At 42.8% G+C, this 15,650-nt stretch overlaps 1 protein-coding gene across 2 annotated transcripts in view; it reads right to left on the bottom strand.

Annotated features, from left to right (window-relative positions):
• The window catches only part of SEZ6 (seizure related 6 homolog), a 1,086,274-nt gene that overhangs the window by 69,843 nt on the left and 1,000,781 nt on the right, over nt 1-15,650 (bottom strand). For both annotated transcript variants that reach the window (XM_086955133.1, XM_086955132.1), the window contains exons 12-13: nt 8,972-9,163; nt 3,312-3,506 (exon numbers count right to left, since the gene is read on the bottom strand). In XM_086955133.1, coding sequence (XP_086811259.1) covers nt 3,312-3,506; nt 8,972-9,163 — 387 coding nt within the window. The remainder of the gene's footprint in view (nt 1-3,311; nt 3,507-8,971; nt 9,164-15,650) is intronic.

Genomic DNA, 15,650 nt, shown 5'->3' with positions numbered 1-15,650 from the left:
TTAAAATGCAGCAGTGCAATGCACAAGGAAACGCGACCAGCGCGACCAGCAGCGAGGCGCCAAGTAAATCCTAGCCTCAGGATACCTTACCAGGTAAGGTACAAACAGAGCACGCAAATACCCTTATATAAACATTAGAGATAATGTATGTATAATCAAAGCACATAGTCAAACCCCCTTTCATGTTAACATACGCGTACAGCGGTGCCTGCTCATAAAATAACATGATACGGAAAAATGTGTAAATATGCAACACAGAATGGATCATTTTGATGGCATTCTCATAGGCAAACCTGCATGAAGAGAGGCCCACTCAGGTGCCCACTAGTGTAATACAATAACAGCCCACTGATGTTAAATCACCACCAAACCTCCTAAACATATGACACAAGGGTCATTAGTTGGTCTGTGATGGAAATCTGACTTGACATGGGTGGAAATCGAGGCATCAGCTGCCCTCCAAATCACAACGAATGGCAGACTGTGTGCCACTCAAACTGCAGTAACAATGTATGCAATACGTACACAACCATAAATAAATCTTGTGTTTGTTATGTAAGATGCAGGCCTGCCACTGGTGTGGCCTCTCAGCACTTTGTGCAGTCTGGAAAGTGCACTGCCACGCGGCTCCAACACACACACACACACATGAGGTCTGTGGACAGATGCCTTATTGTGGTAGGAGTTTGGCTTGCTATGTTAGTGCGTCAGCTCTTTAATGGAAATGTTCTACTAAGGGTGCGTGTCAGAACTTCATGTAAATTGTTTTCGTACAATCCACTGGCAGCTTCTTGAAAACTATGCGCAGTTGTGCAAACTGCAAATCTGGAATTTGGAGCTATATTTCAGTGTGAAATGCAGCCTTGCATCTGAAAAAGACATGAAGACACATTTCGCGTTACAAATATACAGCCAGCCACAAACACAGTAGCTGTGGAAAACAGCCACCGGTGTTCTGCCTGTTCACGCACTCCCGCAGTATAATTTTGCAGCACACAGGGCATGATTATGTGTAATGTATGTGTCTTGTAAAGCGCACTGCTGCCCTGAGGCGTTGTGGCGCTGTAGACCGCTGGGGAACCCGCCCTGGCTATCCCTGTGAGATGGTCCCTACTGGGTATCTGCAAGGTGAAACCAGGCATCCCCAGCGAATGTGGGGGGCTGTTGTAGAGATGAGGCAAGCTAATGCCCAGAGTTGCCGAGTGTGATCCCTGGTTAGAGTAGGCACTGAGGCGAGAATTATCGAGTCCGCTGACCCTGGTCCACGACCCTGCCGCGTCGGGAATTGAACCCTGGTCCCGGGCCGTTCTCTGCTTCCGGGTCTGCCGCCTCTAACCAGTGAGCCACACCACTCTACTAGTGTCGCAACGGAATGGCTTTATTTCAGGTATTTCAGGTAACAAGCATGACATGAAGTCACCTGAATTACGCCAGCAACATCTACATTTGGCCCAGGCCTACGTTACTACACACAAAGTGCTGGGATGTCCCACTTAGGTTTTAGTAATTCATAAATGAGCAGTACACTGCACAGGATAATGCAATGAATGAAGCCAATAATATCAAAGCCCAATATAACGTACCCAAGACTAATTGAAAGCGACCTTACAGAAAACATAATGTGACATCATTAAACCACTCCATCCTTCTCACCCGTGTCAGGGCGGCGGGCATAGAGGGCTTTGCCTTCTCGTGGCTCGAGTCTTTCCTGAGCGAGAGGGCTCAGGCGGTCCATCTTGCTGGTTTCACCGCTGCCTCCCGCAAGGTAGTGTGTGGTGTTCCCCAGGGCTCGTCACTTTCCCCTCTTTTGTTTAATTTATACATCTACCCCCTCATTTTTATGTTGCAGCAGCTTGAGGTCACGGTGTTTAATTACACCGACGACCTCCAGCTAATTTTCAACCTTTCCCACTCTCCCTCATCCGCCCAGAATGTCCAAACTGTCATGTTGTTCAATCAGGACTGGATGAACTGCAACCACCTCAAACTCAATCCTGACAAGACAGAGCTGGTCTTGACCGGAGGTGGTTGCAGCCCCTGGTCTCCGTCCCATTGGCCCCTTTCACTTGGTGTTCCCCCACTCTCAGTTCCCAAAGTCAAAACTCTCGGCATTCTTCTTAATTCCCAACTTTCTGTTCACTCTCAGGTTAGTTCTGTTGTGTCCTCTTGTTTCTTTTCCCTCAGGACAATCAGGAAGATTTCCCGCTTCTTTTCCCTCCCGGCTCTAAAAATCATCGTGATGGCAATGGTGCTCTCACGCCTTGATTATGGCAACATAATCTACAATGGCGCGCCGGCCTATGCTATTCACCACCTGCAACTAGTGCAGAACCAGGCTGCTCGCCTGATTCATGGCCTGCCTAAATTTCACCGTGCCACCCCCCTTCTGCAGGCGCTACACTGGTTGCCTGTGAGAGAGCGAGCCTTATTCAAACTCGGCTGCCTCACCTTCCAGGCCAGAATGGGCACCGCCCCTGAGTTTATATGCCCTGCCATCAAGCCCTATATACCAGGTAGAGAACTTCGCTCCACTCACATGGCACTCCTGACCACCCCAAGATTCAAAAAGAAGAAGGCTGGTGGAACAGAATTTGCTGTCCTCGCCCCAGCTTTTTGGAACTCCCTCCCTGTGGGACTTCGCATTGCATCTTCCTACATAGAGTTCCGGAAAAACCTTAAAACCTTACTCTTCTCCCGAGCTTTTGCTGCCTAATCCCCCTTGCCACTGACGTTGGTCGTAATCTGCAAAGCGCCATGAAACCGCCTGGTAAAAGCGCGCTAAATAAATATTTTTAAATTCAAATTAAACATAACATAACTAAGCACAGCATGCACAATACGACATAACTGAATATAACTGATAACTTAGCATTAGGTATGCAGAGCAGAACACACACAACATGAGAATTTAATTTAAACTCAACATAACATAAAATAACTCTTCAAAGCATAATATACACGACAAAGCTGAACGAAACCCAGCATAGCATACCTCAATATAACTTAACTCAGCTTACAATGACACAACAAACATGAATTAACTGAACTAACATTACTAACATTACTAAAAATAACCTAACTCAACGAAACATACAAAGCATATTGTTGACAATAGAACACAACAGACGTCAGCAGAATGTATGTGTAAAATACACAGCATGACATAACTGAACATAACATAAATCAGCAACACGTACTCAACATAATACGAACATATGAGTATAGCAAACATTCACAGCGTTATACAAACAACAAACAGAAATGTTACAGATACACGAACAACTGGAGGCATTTTTAAAAGCAGCAAGCACCTTTGCAGCCTGGCGGAGAGCTGCTCCACACGGAGGGGTGGCCCGGCACACATTTGATGCCACTCTGCCCACTCAGGGCAAAGCCTGCGAGACAGGAGAACTGCACGGACTCCCCGGGCTGGTACAGTCGCTTCTCGGGGGTGAGGATTGCATTCTGGGGCAGGCCCGGGTGATGGCACGGCTCGTACATCTCCGCTGCAAGCGGGGGCAGAAGGGAGAAGACAAGGATTAGGGCATCGTTATCAGAAGTACTACACTCACCGTTACACTATTGCAGGGCACTTGAGAAGGTACACAAGGCAATCTCAGAGGATTGCATCTACATTTCAACCCAATTACAAGCACTATCAATGCACTGCCCACACCAGAGAGATGAGGAACCCTGCACAAGGGCCCTGAATACGCATATCGCCTTCTAACGCATCAGCGACATCTGAATAGAGGCTAAATACAACTACTTCCACCCAACACACAAGGCACACATACTGCAAGGAACATCAAGGCATCTACCACCACCCAACACACAAGGCACACATACTGCAAGGAACATCAAGGCATCCACCACCATCCAACACACAAGGCACACATACTGCAAGGAACATCAAGGCATCGACCACCACCCAACACACAAGGCACACATACTGCAAGGAACATCAAGGCATCTACCACCACCCAATACACAAGGCACACATGCCGCAAGGAACATCAAGGCATCCACCTCCACCCAACACACAAGGCACAGATACTGCAAGGAACATCAAGGCATCTACCACCACCCAACACACAAGGCAAACATACTGCAAGGAACATCAAGGCATCTACCACCACCCAACACACAAGGCACACATACTGCAAGGAACATCAAGGCATCCACCACCATCCAACACACAAGGCACACATACTGCAAGGAACATCAAGGCATCCACCATCACCCAACACACAAGGCACACATACTGCAAGGAACATCAAGGCATCTACCACCACCCAATACACAAGGCACACATGCCGCAAGGAACATCAAGGCATCCACCTCCACCCAACACACAAGGCACAGATACTGCAAGGAACATCAAGGCATCTACCACCACCCAACACACAAGGCAAACATACTGCAAGTAACATCAAGGCATCTACCACCACCCAACACACAAGGCACACATACTGCAAGGAACATCAAGATATCCACCACCACCCAACACACAAGGCACACATACTGCATGAACACCAAGGCATCTACCACCACTCAACACACAAGGCACACATACTGCAAGGAACATCAAGGCATCTACCATCACCCAACACACAAGGCACACATACTGCAAGGAACATCAAGGCATCTACCACCACCCAACACACAAGGCACACATACTGCAAGGAACATCAAGGCATGTACCACCACCCAACACACAAGGCACACATTCTGCAAGGAACATCAAGGCATCCAGCACCATCCAACACACAAGACACACATTCCACAAAGACATCAAGGCATCCAGCACCACCCAAAACGTAAGACACACATTCTACAAAGACATCAAGGCATCCAGCACCATCAAACACATAAGACACACAATTTACAAAGACATCAAGGCATCCAGCACCATCCAACACATAAGGCACACATTCTACAAAGACATCAAGGCATCCAGCACCATCCAACACATAAGACACACATTCTACAAAGACATCTAGGCATCCAGCACCATCCAACACATAAGACACACATTCTACAAAGACATCAAGGCATCCAACACCATCCAACACACAGGACACACATTCTACAAAGACATCAAGGCATCCAGCACCATCAAACACACAAGGCACACATTCTACAAAGACATCAAGGCATCTACCACCACCCAACACACACATTCTGCAAGGAACATCGAGGAACCTACCACCACCGACACACCAAGGACACCTTAGAAGGGGTTCATAAAGCCAAGAACCACCACCTGGCGCACCGGGCACACATTCTACAGAGACAGCAAGGCATCAAGCCCCATCCAACACACCAGGGACACCTACTTCAAGGACCATTGATGCACAATCCAACACACCAAGGACACAGCCTGCAATGGCTGTTGATGCATGCATCACTGCCCAACACACCAGAGGCACCTTCTGTTAGGACTAATAATGCATCTACTGCCCTCTAAGACCTAGGTGATACCTTCTACAAGGAACGTTCATGCACATACCACATAAGACATACATCTGCCACCATCCGACACACCAGTGACACCTTCTGCAAGGGGCATCACTGCACATGCCATATTCCGAAGCTTAGTAATACCTGAAAGAGAAGTTTGTTCACATATCAGGAAACATCTATGTAGCACCTCAATAGACTTACCACCACAAAACACATCAAGGATATGTTCCACAAGTGTCAATAACGCACCCACCATGACCCAACATACCAAGGATACCATCTATAAAGGCCATAAATGCACTTTCACCCTCTGAGGCTTGGAGACACCTACCTAGGTTTTTCATGTGCACATCACCCCTACAGCAACATGTAAAGTTTGTCACAATGTTTTTCCTTGGCTCGTCCTTTTTTCTTTCAGTCTATTAATGGTCTTCTATCGTCAGGTCTATGCATCTGTCACTTGTGTTTTCCATTCCGCTCTCTTATCACCCATGTTCTCCGCTCTTCCCACTCTAATCGATCTCCCTGGTGCCTCTTCTATCATCCCTCTCTAGCACTTATCCCTGTCAATTGATTTCTGAGACTCTCCAGACTTCATCTTTGCTGGTTAGACCTCATTTTGTTCTCCTCTGTCCTTCACTACAATTGCTGCTGCCACTATAAATACTGCTGTAACAACATAACTACTACCATAAACTCTACTACTACTGTTACTAAAATTACTATTACTTCTAATATTACAGCTACTACTATTATTACTGCTACTACTACCATTACTACAACTACTCTTGTTACTGTAACCACTATTACTACTGCTACTACTATTTCTACTACTATTACTTTAAAAAAATAATATTACTAATAGCACTGTGTACCAGGATAGTTGGAAGACGCTAGTCATCCAATAGACTGTCGACTACAGGATGTAGAGCAGAGTGGTGAAAAAGAAGAGTGACAGCCAGTCGAGAATACAAAATACTTGAACTGTCGGCTACATAGGCACAGAGACGGATGGTTGTCATGTAGGGGAAGGGTCTTTCAAGCTTTAGCAGCCAGGTTTGAGAACTGGTGATCACCGTTAGGCATGAGCTTGGAAGGGTGGGCGGACTGTAGATTTTGACTGGATGTCCTGAGACTCGAAGAAGGTACACAAGGTGGAACACCATTGACTATATGCATTGGAGGAGGATATCTGAGCATTTGAAGGCTAGAGAGCAAACTTCAAATGCAATACTGTTTTTAGTGGAGGACAATTAACTGACCAACGAGCCTGGACATACTGTCCCATCATTTGAATCTGAAAATATTGGGTGGATGTGGCACATTATACCAGCAGCGGTCTGTAAACAGGAATGCTGGAATTGAGAGCCGCGCTGAAGAATTGGACCTTATGATTATTGTATCTGATCTGGGTTTAATCCATCATCATTCTTTAGCTCACTCCATCACCTCAGTTCTTGGCAGTTAGGGCTGGACTGTTCCCATGAGGCACATGGTCAGACTGGTTTGCATATGGCCACGTCTGAACTGGGGTGGTGGATTGAGCTAAAGAATGATGATGGATTAAACCCAGATCAGTTGACTGGGGGTGAGTGTTTGATTTGCTCAAGCGCTCCGTCCATCATCCCGTTTGGTATCGGTTTGTTCGCTTTAAGTTGGCAGGGTATGCCCAGACGTGGGTCCTTTGCTCACTTTGCCACTGACGGCTGAATAGCCAGAAACCGGTCCCCGAATGCTTGTTTCCGGTCCAGGGAAGACATGGCTTGGCAGTTCGGGCTGGACTGTTCCCATGAGGCACAGGGTCAGACTGATTTGCATATGACCATGTCTGAACTGGGGTGGTGGAGTGAGCTAAAGAATGATGATGGAATAAACCCAGATCAGTTGACTGGGGGTGAGTGTTTGATTTGCCAAGCGCTCCATCCATCATTCCCTTTGGGATCGCTTTGACATAAATCTGGGCAGGGAAATCCTCTTTAGGTCTTTTAATTTCTGCTTTATCATATTTGTCATTGGCTTGTATCATTGCCATGCGTAAATGCTGGCTTCTGATTCATTAATAGGTTTGTTAGTCCCTCCTTAGTACTGCCACGTCTTCATTTGTAACCTCCCATGAGGACTGGCCCTTTTACTTCAGTTGTTACATCTTTTACAGTCTGTAAGCACTATTTTCTTTAATGAGTTTCTCCTACTGCAGGCACGACATGCTTTGCTCCAACATTCAGCGCGCCATGCCTGCTTTCACTTTCCAAGCAACCCGGGACAATGGTGGCTGCTTCTTTCAATAGGTCTCGCATTTACAAGTTTGAGCTATTGGCATTGTAAATGAAAATGCCAGTGTTAATTAGCAAAACGGATAAATAAAAGGCATTGTCATTTATAACACCAATAGCTTAAACTCTTGCAAATGCGAAACCTATTGCATTGCAAATGCATGTTTCTGTCTGGAGTTGGAATCACCTCAAAGTGTAATGACTGGGACGAGGACGAGGGCCCTAAAAGTAATGTAAGTCCAACTGCCGAGTAAGGTACATTTAGTTTCAGATCAGTATAATCCTCTCTGTAGGTAGCCTCATCAACATGCATAATGCAAAGTTTCAAATACATTGAATATCATTTGTACTTCCAAAGATAAAACTGCACAATTTCATGCTGTTTGCACCCAAAAGGTTATCCTAGTTTGAAATGTAGGCAATTTCGAATTCTGTCTAATTTCATGCAGCATTCACTTGGGCTGAGGTATTTTTTCTTCGGTAAGTGGCAATACACAGGAAGATATAAATGTGTTCAAAAAACATAAGTAGATGGAACTCACAACTATTCTAAAAGGGGTATTCCCATCGCCCTCCTTGGTCTGCCTGTGCTCACAAGTCGTCCCGCCCCGAAACTTTATGAGTTGTAAAATTTCTAGTTAACTTATATAATTGCCAAAAACGTACCCATCTTATCAAACACACCCAATATGTTTGTCACGTGAGACCTCTTCCTCGTTTAAAATAACAATGGTAACCTTTTCCAAGCCTCTGGAGGACATAAACAAAGTTGGAGCCCACAAGCCGCTGAGGCTACGGGCAGACCACTCAGAAGGATGATGACCAATCCGTCAGGTTCCAGTGACCACGTCATGACAGGCGCTCAGTATACAAGGCGCCCCCTTTAGTCGCCACTGGGACATCTCTCTTAATATGAAATCAACCTTCTAACTTTCAAGGTCCCATTGGAGTCTGGTGGCTCGGTGTCTGAATGTATCCTCTGCAGGGGTCTCTGTTTGACCTCATGGCCCTAGGTTCAAATTCCAGTAAGTAAACTCAACCTATCGACCTCCTGAAGCCCATAAAATGAGTACCACTGAGTTGGGTAACAAGAAAATGTCTGTTTCTTCAATGCTAAAACATCCTTCTGGACAAATGTGCGCTTTACAAATACACGTGTTACATGCGTACATGACCACTCCGTCTGCCGTTGGAATAACTGACCTAATGTCAAAGGTCAGCCAATCACTTACGGATGCATTTTGGAGTTCGGTCGCTCCACTTGGGCTTCCCCGCTTGCCGATTGTAGCAGGTTAGTGTGCTGCTGCCAGTCAGAATGTAGCCCTTGTCGCACAGGAAGCGAACAGTGGACCCCACAGGGAACTTGGAATTCGAGATCACTCTCCGGCTGTGGTCGACGTCACCGGGGTCTGGGCACGTGGTTACTGCAATCGAGAACAATAGGAGAAAAGATTGGTGAAATAGCATATCAGGGTAGCCCTTCGTTCCACAGCAGGTGTACTTCTCATTAGAACGTGTACATTTGCAATTTTTTTTCTGTTTGTATTTCTTCCTTGTGTGACTGTACAACTTGTTGCAATTTTTTTTCTGTTTGTATCTCTTCCTTGTGTGACTTTACAACTTGTACAGTGCAATTTTTTCTGTTTGTATCTTTTATGTAACTCATGTAATCCTAAATCCTTATGTATCGCAACTGGTTCTTATGTAAAGCGCTCTGACACCTTTGGGTAAAGTTCACGCTATATAAAATCGCATTAAATAAATAAATAAATAAATAAATAAATAAATAAATAAAATAAAGTCATCAGCTAAACCTAACAAATTTCAACAAGCCAATGTAAAAATGTAAACTCGACAGGCTTGTGTGGTACCAGCCAAGGAACACTGTGCAGACTTGCCATGACTGCTCCCAGCCAATGTAAATACAAGAAAAGTGGTAATGCGGGAATGAATACATATAAAATAATGCCTGAGTTCTGCTTGGTGTCAAACGATGACAAATAAAAGCATAATAATAAACATTACTGCACATACAGAAAATACATCCAAAAACTATTATATATAAAGAACAATTAAAACACATTCTTTGCACATCCATAGAATATATACCACAAAGCTTAAACCCCAAAGGGCCAAATAAAAATTATTCTTCTATTCCCAGTCTCCCTAATATTTTATCGATTGCGGCTGTGCAGTTAATTTTTTACACAGTTCCCAAAGGAGATAATCTTTAGAATGTGCACACATGAGGAAAAATATTCTAATATTTGTTCTTTAAATGTGTGTTCCAATTGTCCTTAACCAGGTTGTAATGAATTTGTAGAGCCTCCTCCAACGCAAGTGTAGACACGTTTCAGCTTGGGAATTTTGGCCTCTTCAGAACAGGAGAAAGATGGAGTACTTAGCGTCCCGGTGAGGGACTGATTGTCCGAAAATGACAGCCCTTCTGTCAGTTACAAATTCCAATACATGAGGAAAACCAATTCCAAAATCAGTTCAGATCGATTCCGACCTATCCGGTCCATCAGGGGCGGGAAACCCCACTGCGTTGCTCCAAAGGGCAGACAGATCAAATAAATCTGTTCCTGAAAGGAATGAGTTGCTCCAAAAATCAAGCCTCAAAACCTTCAAAAGGGGGAAACCATGCTCCTCTTGGATTAAAACCTCGACAAGGCCGTGGGTCAAAGACAATCTGATGCCATCGGTGCAAATCATACTCAGATACATGCCAACTGAATGACATCCAACTCGCTAAATATTAACCCTGTTAAAACTGAGGTCCTCATCATTCCCTCTAAAAATAATCCATGGAGTGACCTCTTCTGGCCACAAGAGCTGGGTTCCACCCCTACACCAGTTTGGGTTGTAAAAAGCTTAGGCATCAAGATTGATGCCAGCCTTTCTATGGCTAATCAAATCTCTGCTGTGATCGGAACATGTGTGGGCTTACTGAGACAGCTGCAGAGACTTGCCCCGCTCTTCTCATCAGCCACACTACAGATGGTCATGTCAGTTATGATCAGGCCCAGACTGGATTACAGCAAAATGCCACATATATTGCTCTCTCAGAGAAACTTGTCAAAAAGCTGCAGGTGACCATGAATGGTGCAGCTAGACTGATCTCCAGGCTTCTCAGGCGAGCTCGCGCTACCTCCCTGCTGCAGCAGCTGCACTGGTTCCCCATTAAACAGAGAGCTTAGTTCAAAGGCCTCTGTGTCGCCCATAAAGCTGTTCATGGCCAGGCCCCGGTTTACATCAAGGAGAATCTAGGGCACTGCGTGCCAGTAATTACACTTTGGTCATCTGAGGCAGGCCTCCTGGTCCACCCTCGTCTCAAAACCTCACCTATTGGCGGCAGAGTCTTTTCTGTTTTAATTCCCCAACTATGGAATTGTCTGCCTGAAAATCTCCCGAAGGAACTTGCATTCCTTCCTTTCAGGAAACAACTCAAGACTCTGCTATTTAGGCAGGCTCTGGACACAGCAAAAAATCCCTTAAGCATTGCTTCTGTAAATGCTGATGGGCTTGGCTAACTTCTCAAAGCGCTAAGAGACCTGCCGGTGATTATGCACTATACAAATCAAAGTTAACATATCATAACATGACACTGACCATGTCATGAGTTGTGCAATATGTGAGGTAATAAGCAATGCATTGTGGGGGAACAAGTTATAGTTATAGTTAGCTCAGCTAACTATACTGCTGAATTTCACTGGTTTTGTATGAGTGAAACCTGAGCCTAACTATAACGCCCCTGTAACCTTTAGTTTTTTTCAATGAGCACATATATATATATATATATATATATATATATATATATATATATATATATATCCGTTCCACCTCGTACGTTCCAGTACAAATGCACTCTCAGCAATAATCTCCGTCAAACAATAGTATGGTTTTGGAAGACTTTATTCCATATCAAGCCAAACTGTCAAAAAACCCAACGTGTTTCGGTGACACACTCGCCTTGGTCACGGGTGATTTGTTTGTATCTTTACATTAAATAAAGAAAAAAGTGCAGCAAAGTTACGAATGTGAACATAAACATAGGACTATGCACACAGAAAAGCCTTTCGGCCATCTTAACACGGTAAACATTTAATCTTTTTACGTGTTTTCCAATACTCAACAGAGCCATTCTTTGAGCAATAAACCATTTATAATGCACAGTGCTTATATCAGCAACACCTAGCATATTTCTTTCAATTTATGGCAACAATCATAAGTTTGTAATTATTTGGTGTCATGCTGTCGTATTCATGACAACACACGGACCAACATGCGTTTGCTAAAAAAATTACACAACAACTTATAAAACCCAAGTGGGGTTTCCCTTAATTCAAAACGATCCTAGTGTGTCAATACAATCCCAGAAAAAAAGAGTAATCAATCCCAAGTGGGTAATTATATCACCTCGAACACTGGACATTTCATAGTCACAATAACTAATTCATATTATTCCCCAGTGGGTAAACAATTAATAGGTAAATGCGTAAATTCCAATTTAAAATCGTCATTAGTGTTCATTGTAGGCAACAATTCTGACTTCTAGGAATTGTCCATAATTCTCATATTTCTTATAATTGTCAGATTTTTCAGACACATTTTCATATTTGTGCACCTGAAAGAAAATTGAAACATATATTGGTGGCTCATTCTATCTTGTAAATGTTCACATTCTTAAATCAGTGAATTAAAATTCATTTAAATTAATCTAGGAAGTTAAACGAAGGATACAGAAGGCATGTATAATATAACAAATATGACCTCAAAACAGCAATTTTGCCATTTGTAACATTTTTGACCATATACATATATCTAATATATGTACTCTTACAACATAGCTACTCTCCTAGGAACCAGTTCATCTCCTCTTCGGAGTTCAACCCTTCCGGAATCTTAGTGTTTAGCTCTAGAATAACTTTAGACTCCATTTGTCGCAGCTTACGGATTCTGTCACCACCTCTGTTGGACTGGGGGACTCTATCAATCACAAAGAACCGTAAAAGGTTGCGATTCCCATTGTGCAGCTCTTCAAAATGACGAGCTATTGGAGACAATTTGTCTTTATTGGCAATTGCCCGCATATGCTCTAGTATTCTTTTCTTTGCGGGGAACATCGTGCTCCCGACATATTTCTTTTCACAGGGGCACATATGAATGTAGACACAATAGTCTGATAGACATGTTAGGTGTTTTTCAATCTTTTTCTCAGTTTTGGATAGTGGAAAGTAAACAGTTTTCACATTGGAACTATGTTTGCATGATTTGCATTTCATGCAAACATAGAAACCCTGTATCTCCCTAGACGTTGATTTCCGCAAAGAGATCTCATTTTTACAGAGTCTATCTTTCAGAGAGTTACTCTTCCTATAGTTAGGGGAATCCTTCAACACCTCGGTTAAGGTAGGTTCTGTGTGCAATATTTTCCAATGTTTGTTAAGACATTTCCGTATATCACCTGATTTGGAATTAAAGGTGGAAATGTATCTGATGATACCATCTTCAGTCTCTCTTTTTTTTAGGAACTAGGAGGTCAGCTTGAGTCAGGTTTGATGCTTTAGAGTAGGCATCCTTGATACATCTTTGCCCATAACCCCTTTCGGTGAAACGTTGTTTCATCACCTGACACTCTTTCTGATATTCAGATTCATTACTACAGTTTCTTCGGGCACGAAGGAATTCCCCGTATGGAATACTGTAGATTAGAGATTTCGGATGGCTACTCTCTGCATGTAACAAGGTGTAACCAGCAGTTTCCTTGCGGTGAAGACTCGAAGTTTACCTGTTGTTGGCCACAGTAATCTCAATATCCAAAAATATTGCCTTTTCTTTACATATTGTGCCCTCAAATCGCAAATTGACGATCTAATCTAATCTACAGTATTCCCTACGGGGAATTCCTTCATGCCCGAAGAAACTGTAGTAATGAATCTGAATATCAGAAGGAGTGTCAGGTGATGAAACAACGTTTCACTGAAAGGGGTTATGGGCAAAGATGTATCAAGGATACCTACTCTAAAGCATCAAACCTGACTCAAGCTGACCTCCTAGTTCCTAAAAAAAGAGAGCCTGAAGATGGTATCATCAGATACATTTCCACCTTTAATTCCAAATCAGGTGATATAAGGAAATGTCTTAACAAACATTGGAAAATACTGCACACAGAACCTACCTTAACCGAGGTGTTGAAGGATTCCCCTAACGTGACTTATAGGAAGAGTAACTCTCTGAAAGATAGACTCTGCAAAAATGAGATCTCTTTGCGGAAATCAACGTCTAGGAAGATACAGGGTTTCTATGTTTGCATGAAATGCAAAGCATGCAAACATAGTTCCAATGTAAAAACTGTTTACTTTCCACTATCCAAAACTGAGAAAAAGATTGAAAAACACCTAACATGTCTATCAGACTATTGTGTCTACATTCTTATGTGCCCCTGTGAAAAGAAATATGTCGGGAGCACGATGTTCCCCGCAAAGAAAAGAATACTAGAGCATATGCGGGCAATTGCCAATAAAGACAAATTGTTTCCAATAGCTCATCATTTTGAAGAGCTGCACAATGGGAATCGCAACCTTTTACAGTTCTTTGTGATTGATAGAGTCCCCCAGTCCAACAGAGGTGGTGACAGAATCCGTAAGCTGCGACAAATGGAGTCTAAAATTATTCTAGAGCTAAACACTAAGATTCCGGAAGGGTTGAACTCCGAAGAGGAGATGAACTGGTTCCTAGGAGAGTAGCTATGTTGTAAGAGTACATATATTAGATATATGTATGTGGTCAAAAATGTTACAAATGGCAAAATTGCTGTTTTGAGGTCATATTTGTTATATTATACATGCCTTCTGTATCCTTCGTTTAACTTCCTAGATTATTTTAAATGAATTTTAATTCACTGATTTAAGAATGTGAACATTTACAAGATAGAATAAGCCACAAATAGATGTTTCAATTTTCTTTCAGGTGCACAAATATGAAAATTTGTCTGAACAATCTGAAAATTATAAGAAATATGAGAATTATGGACAATTCATAGAAGTCAGAATTGTTGCCTACAATGAACACTAATGGCGATTTTGAATTGGAATTTACGCATTTACCTATTAATTGTTTACCCACTGGGGAATAATATGAATTAGTTATTGTGACTATGAAATGTCCAGTGTTCGAGGTGATATAATTAACCACTTGGGAATGATTACTCTTTTTTTCTGGGATTGTATTGACACACTAGGATCGTTTTGAATTAAGGGAAACCCCACTTGGGTTTTATAAGTTGTTGTGTAATTTTCTTAGCAAACGCATGTTGATCCGTGTGTTGTCATGAATACGACAGCATGACACCAAATAATTACAAACTTATGATTGTTGCCATAAATTGAAAGAAATATGCTAGGTGTTGCTGATATAAGCACTGTGCATTATAAATGGTTTATTGCTCAAAGAATGGCTCTGTTGAGTATTGGAAAACACGTAAAAAGATGAAATGTTTACTGTGTTAAGATGGCCGAAAGGCTTTTCTGTGTGCATAGTCCTATGTTTATGTTCACATTCGTAACTTTGCTGCACTTTTTTCTTTATTTAATGTCGGCTAAAGATACAAACAAATCACCCGTGACCAAGGCGAGTGTGTCGCCGAAACGCGTTGGGTTTTTTAACAGTTTGGCTTGATATGGAATAAAGTCTTCCAAAACCATACTATTGTTTGACGGACATTATTGCTGAGAGTGCATTTGTACTGGAAAGTACGAGGTGGAACGGATTTACACAGGGCGACCTTGTGCCCTGGTTTTGCACCGACGCCAAAAGAGTCCCGTCACAACACAAGGACAGTGGCAAGGATATATATATATATATATATATATATATATATATATATATATATATATATATATATATATA

This window comes from Lissotriton vulgaris, chromosome 2_1 (genome assembly GCF_964263255.1).
Source record: "Lissotriton vulgaris chromosome 2_1, aLisVul1.2, whole genome shotgun sequence".
Taxonomy (NCBI): Eukaryota; Metazoa; Chordata; class Amphibia; order Caudata; family Salamandridae; genus Lissotriton; species Lissotriton vulgaris.
The sequence above is the reverse complement of the archived record's forward strand: the minus strand, read 5'-3'. Positions and strand labels throughout refer to the sequence as shown.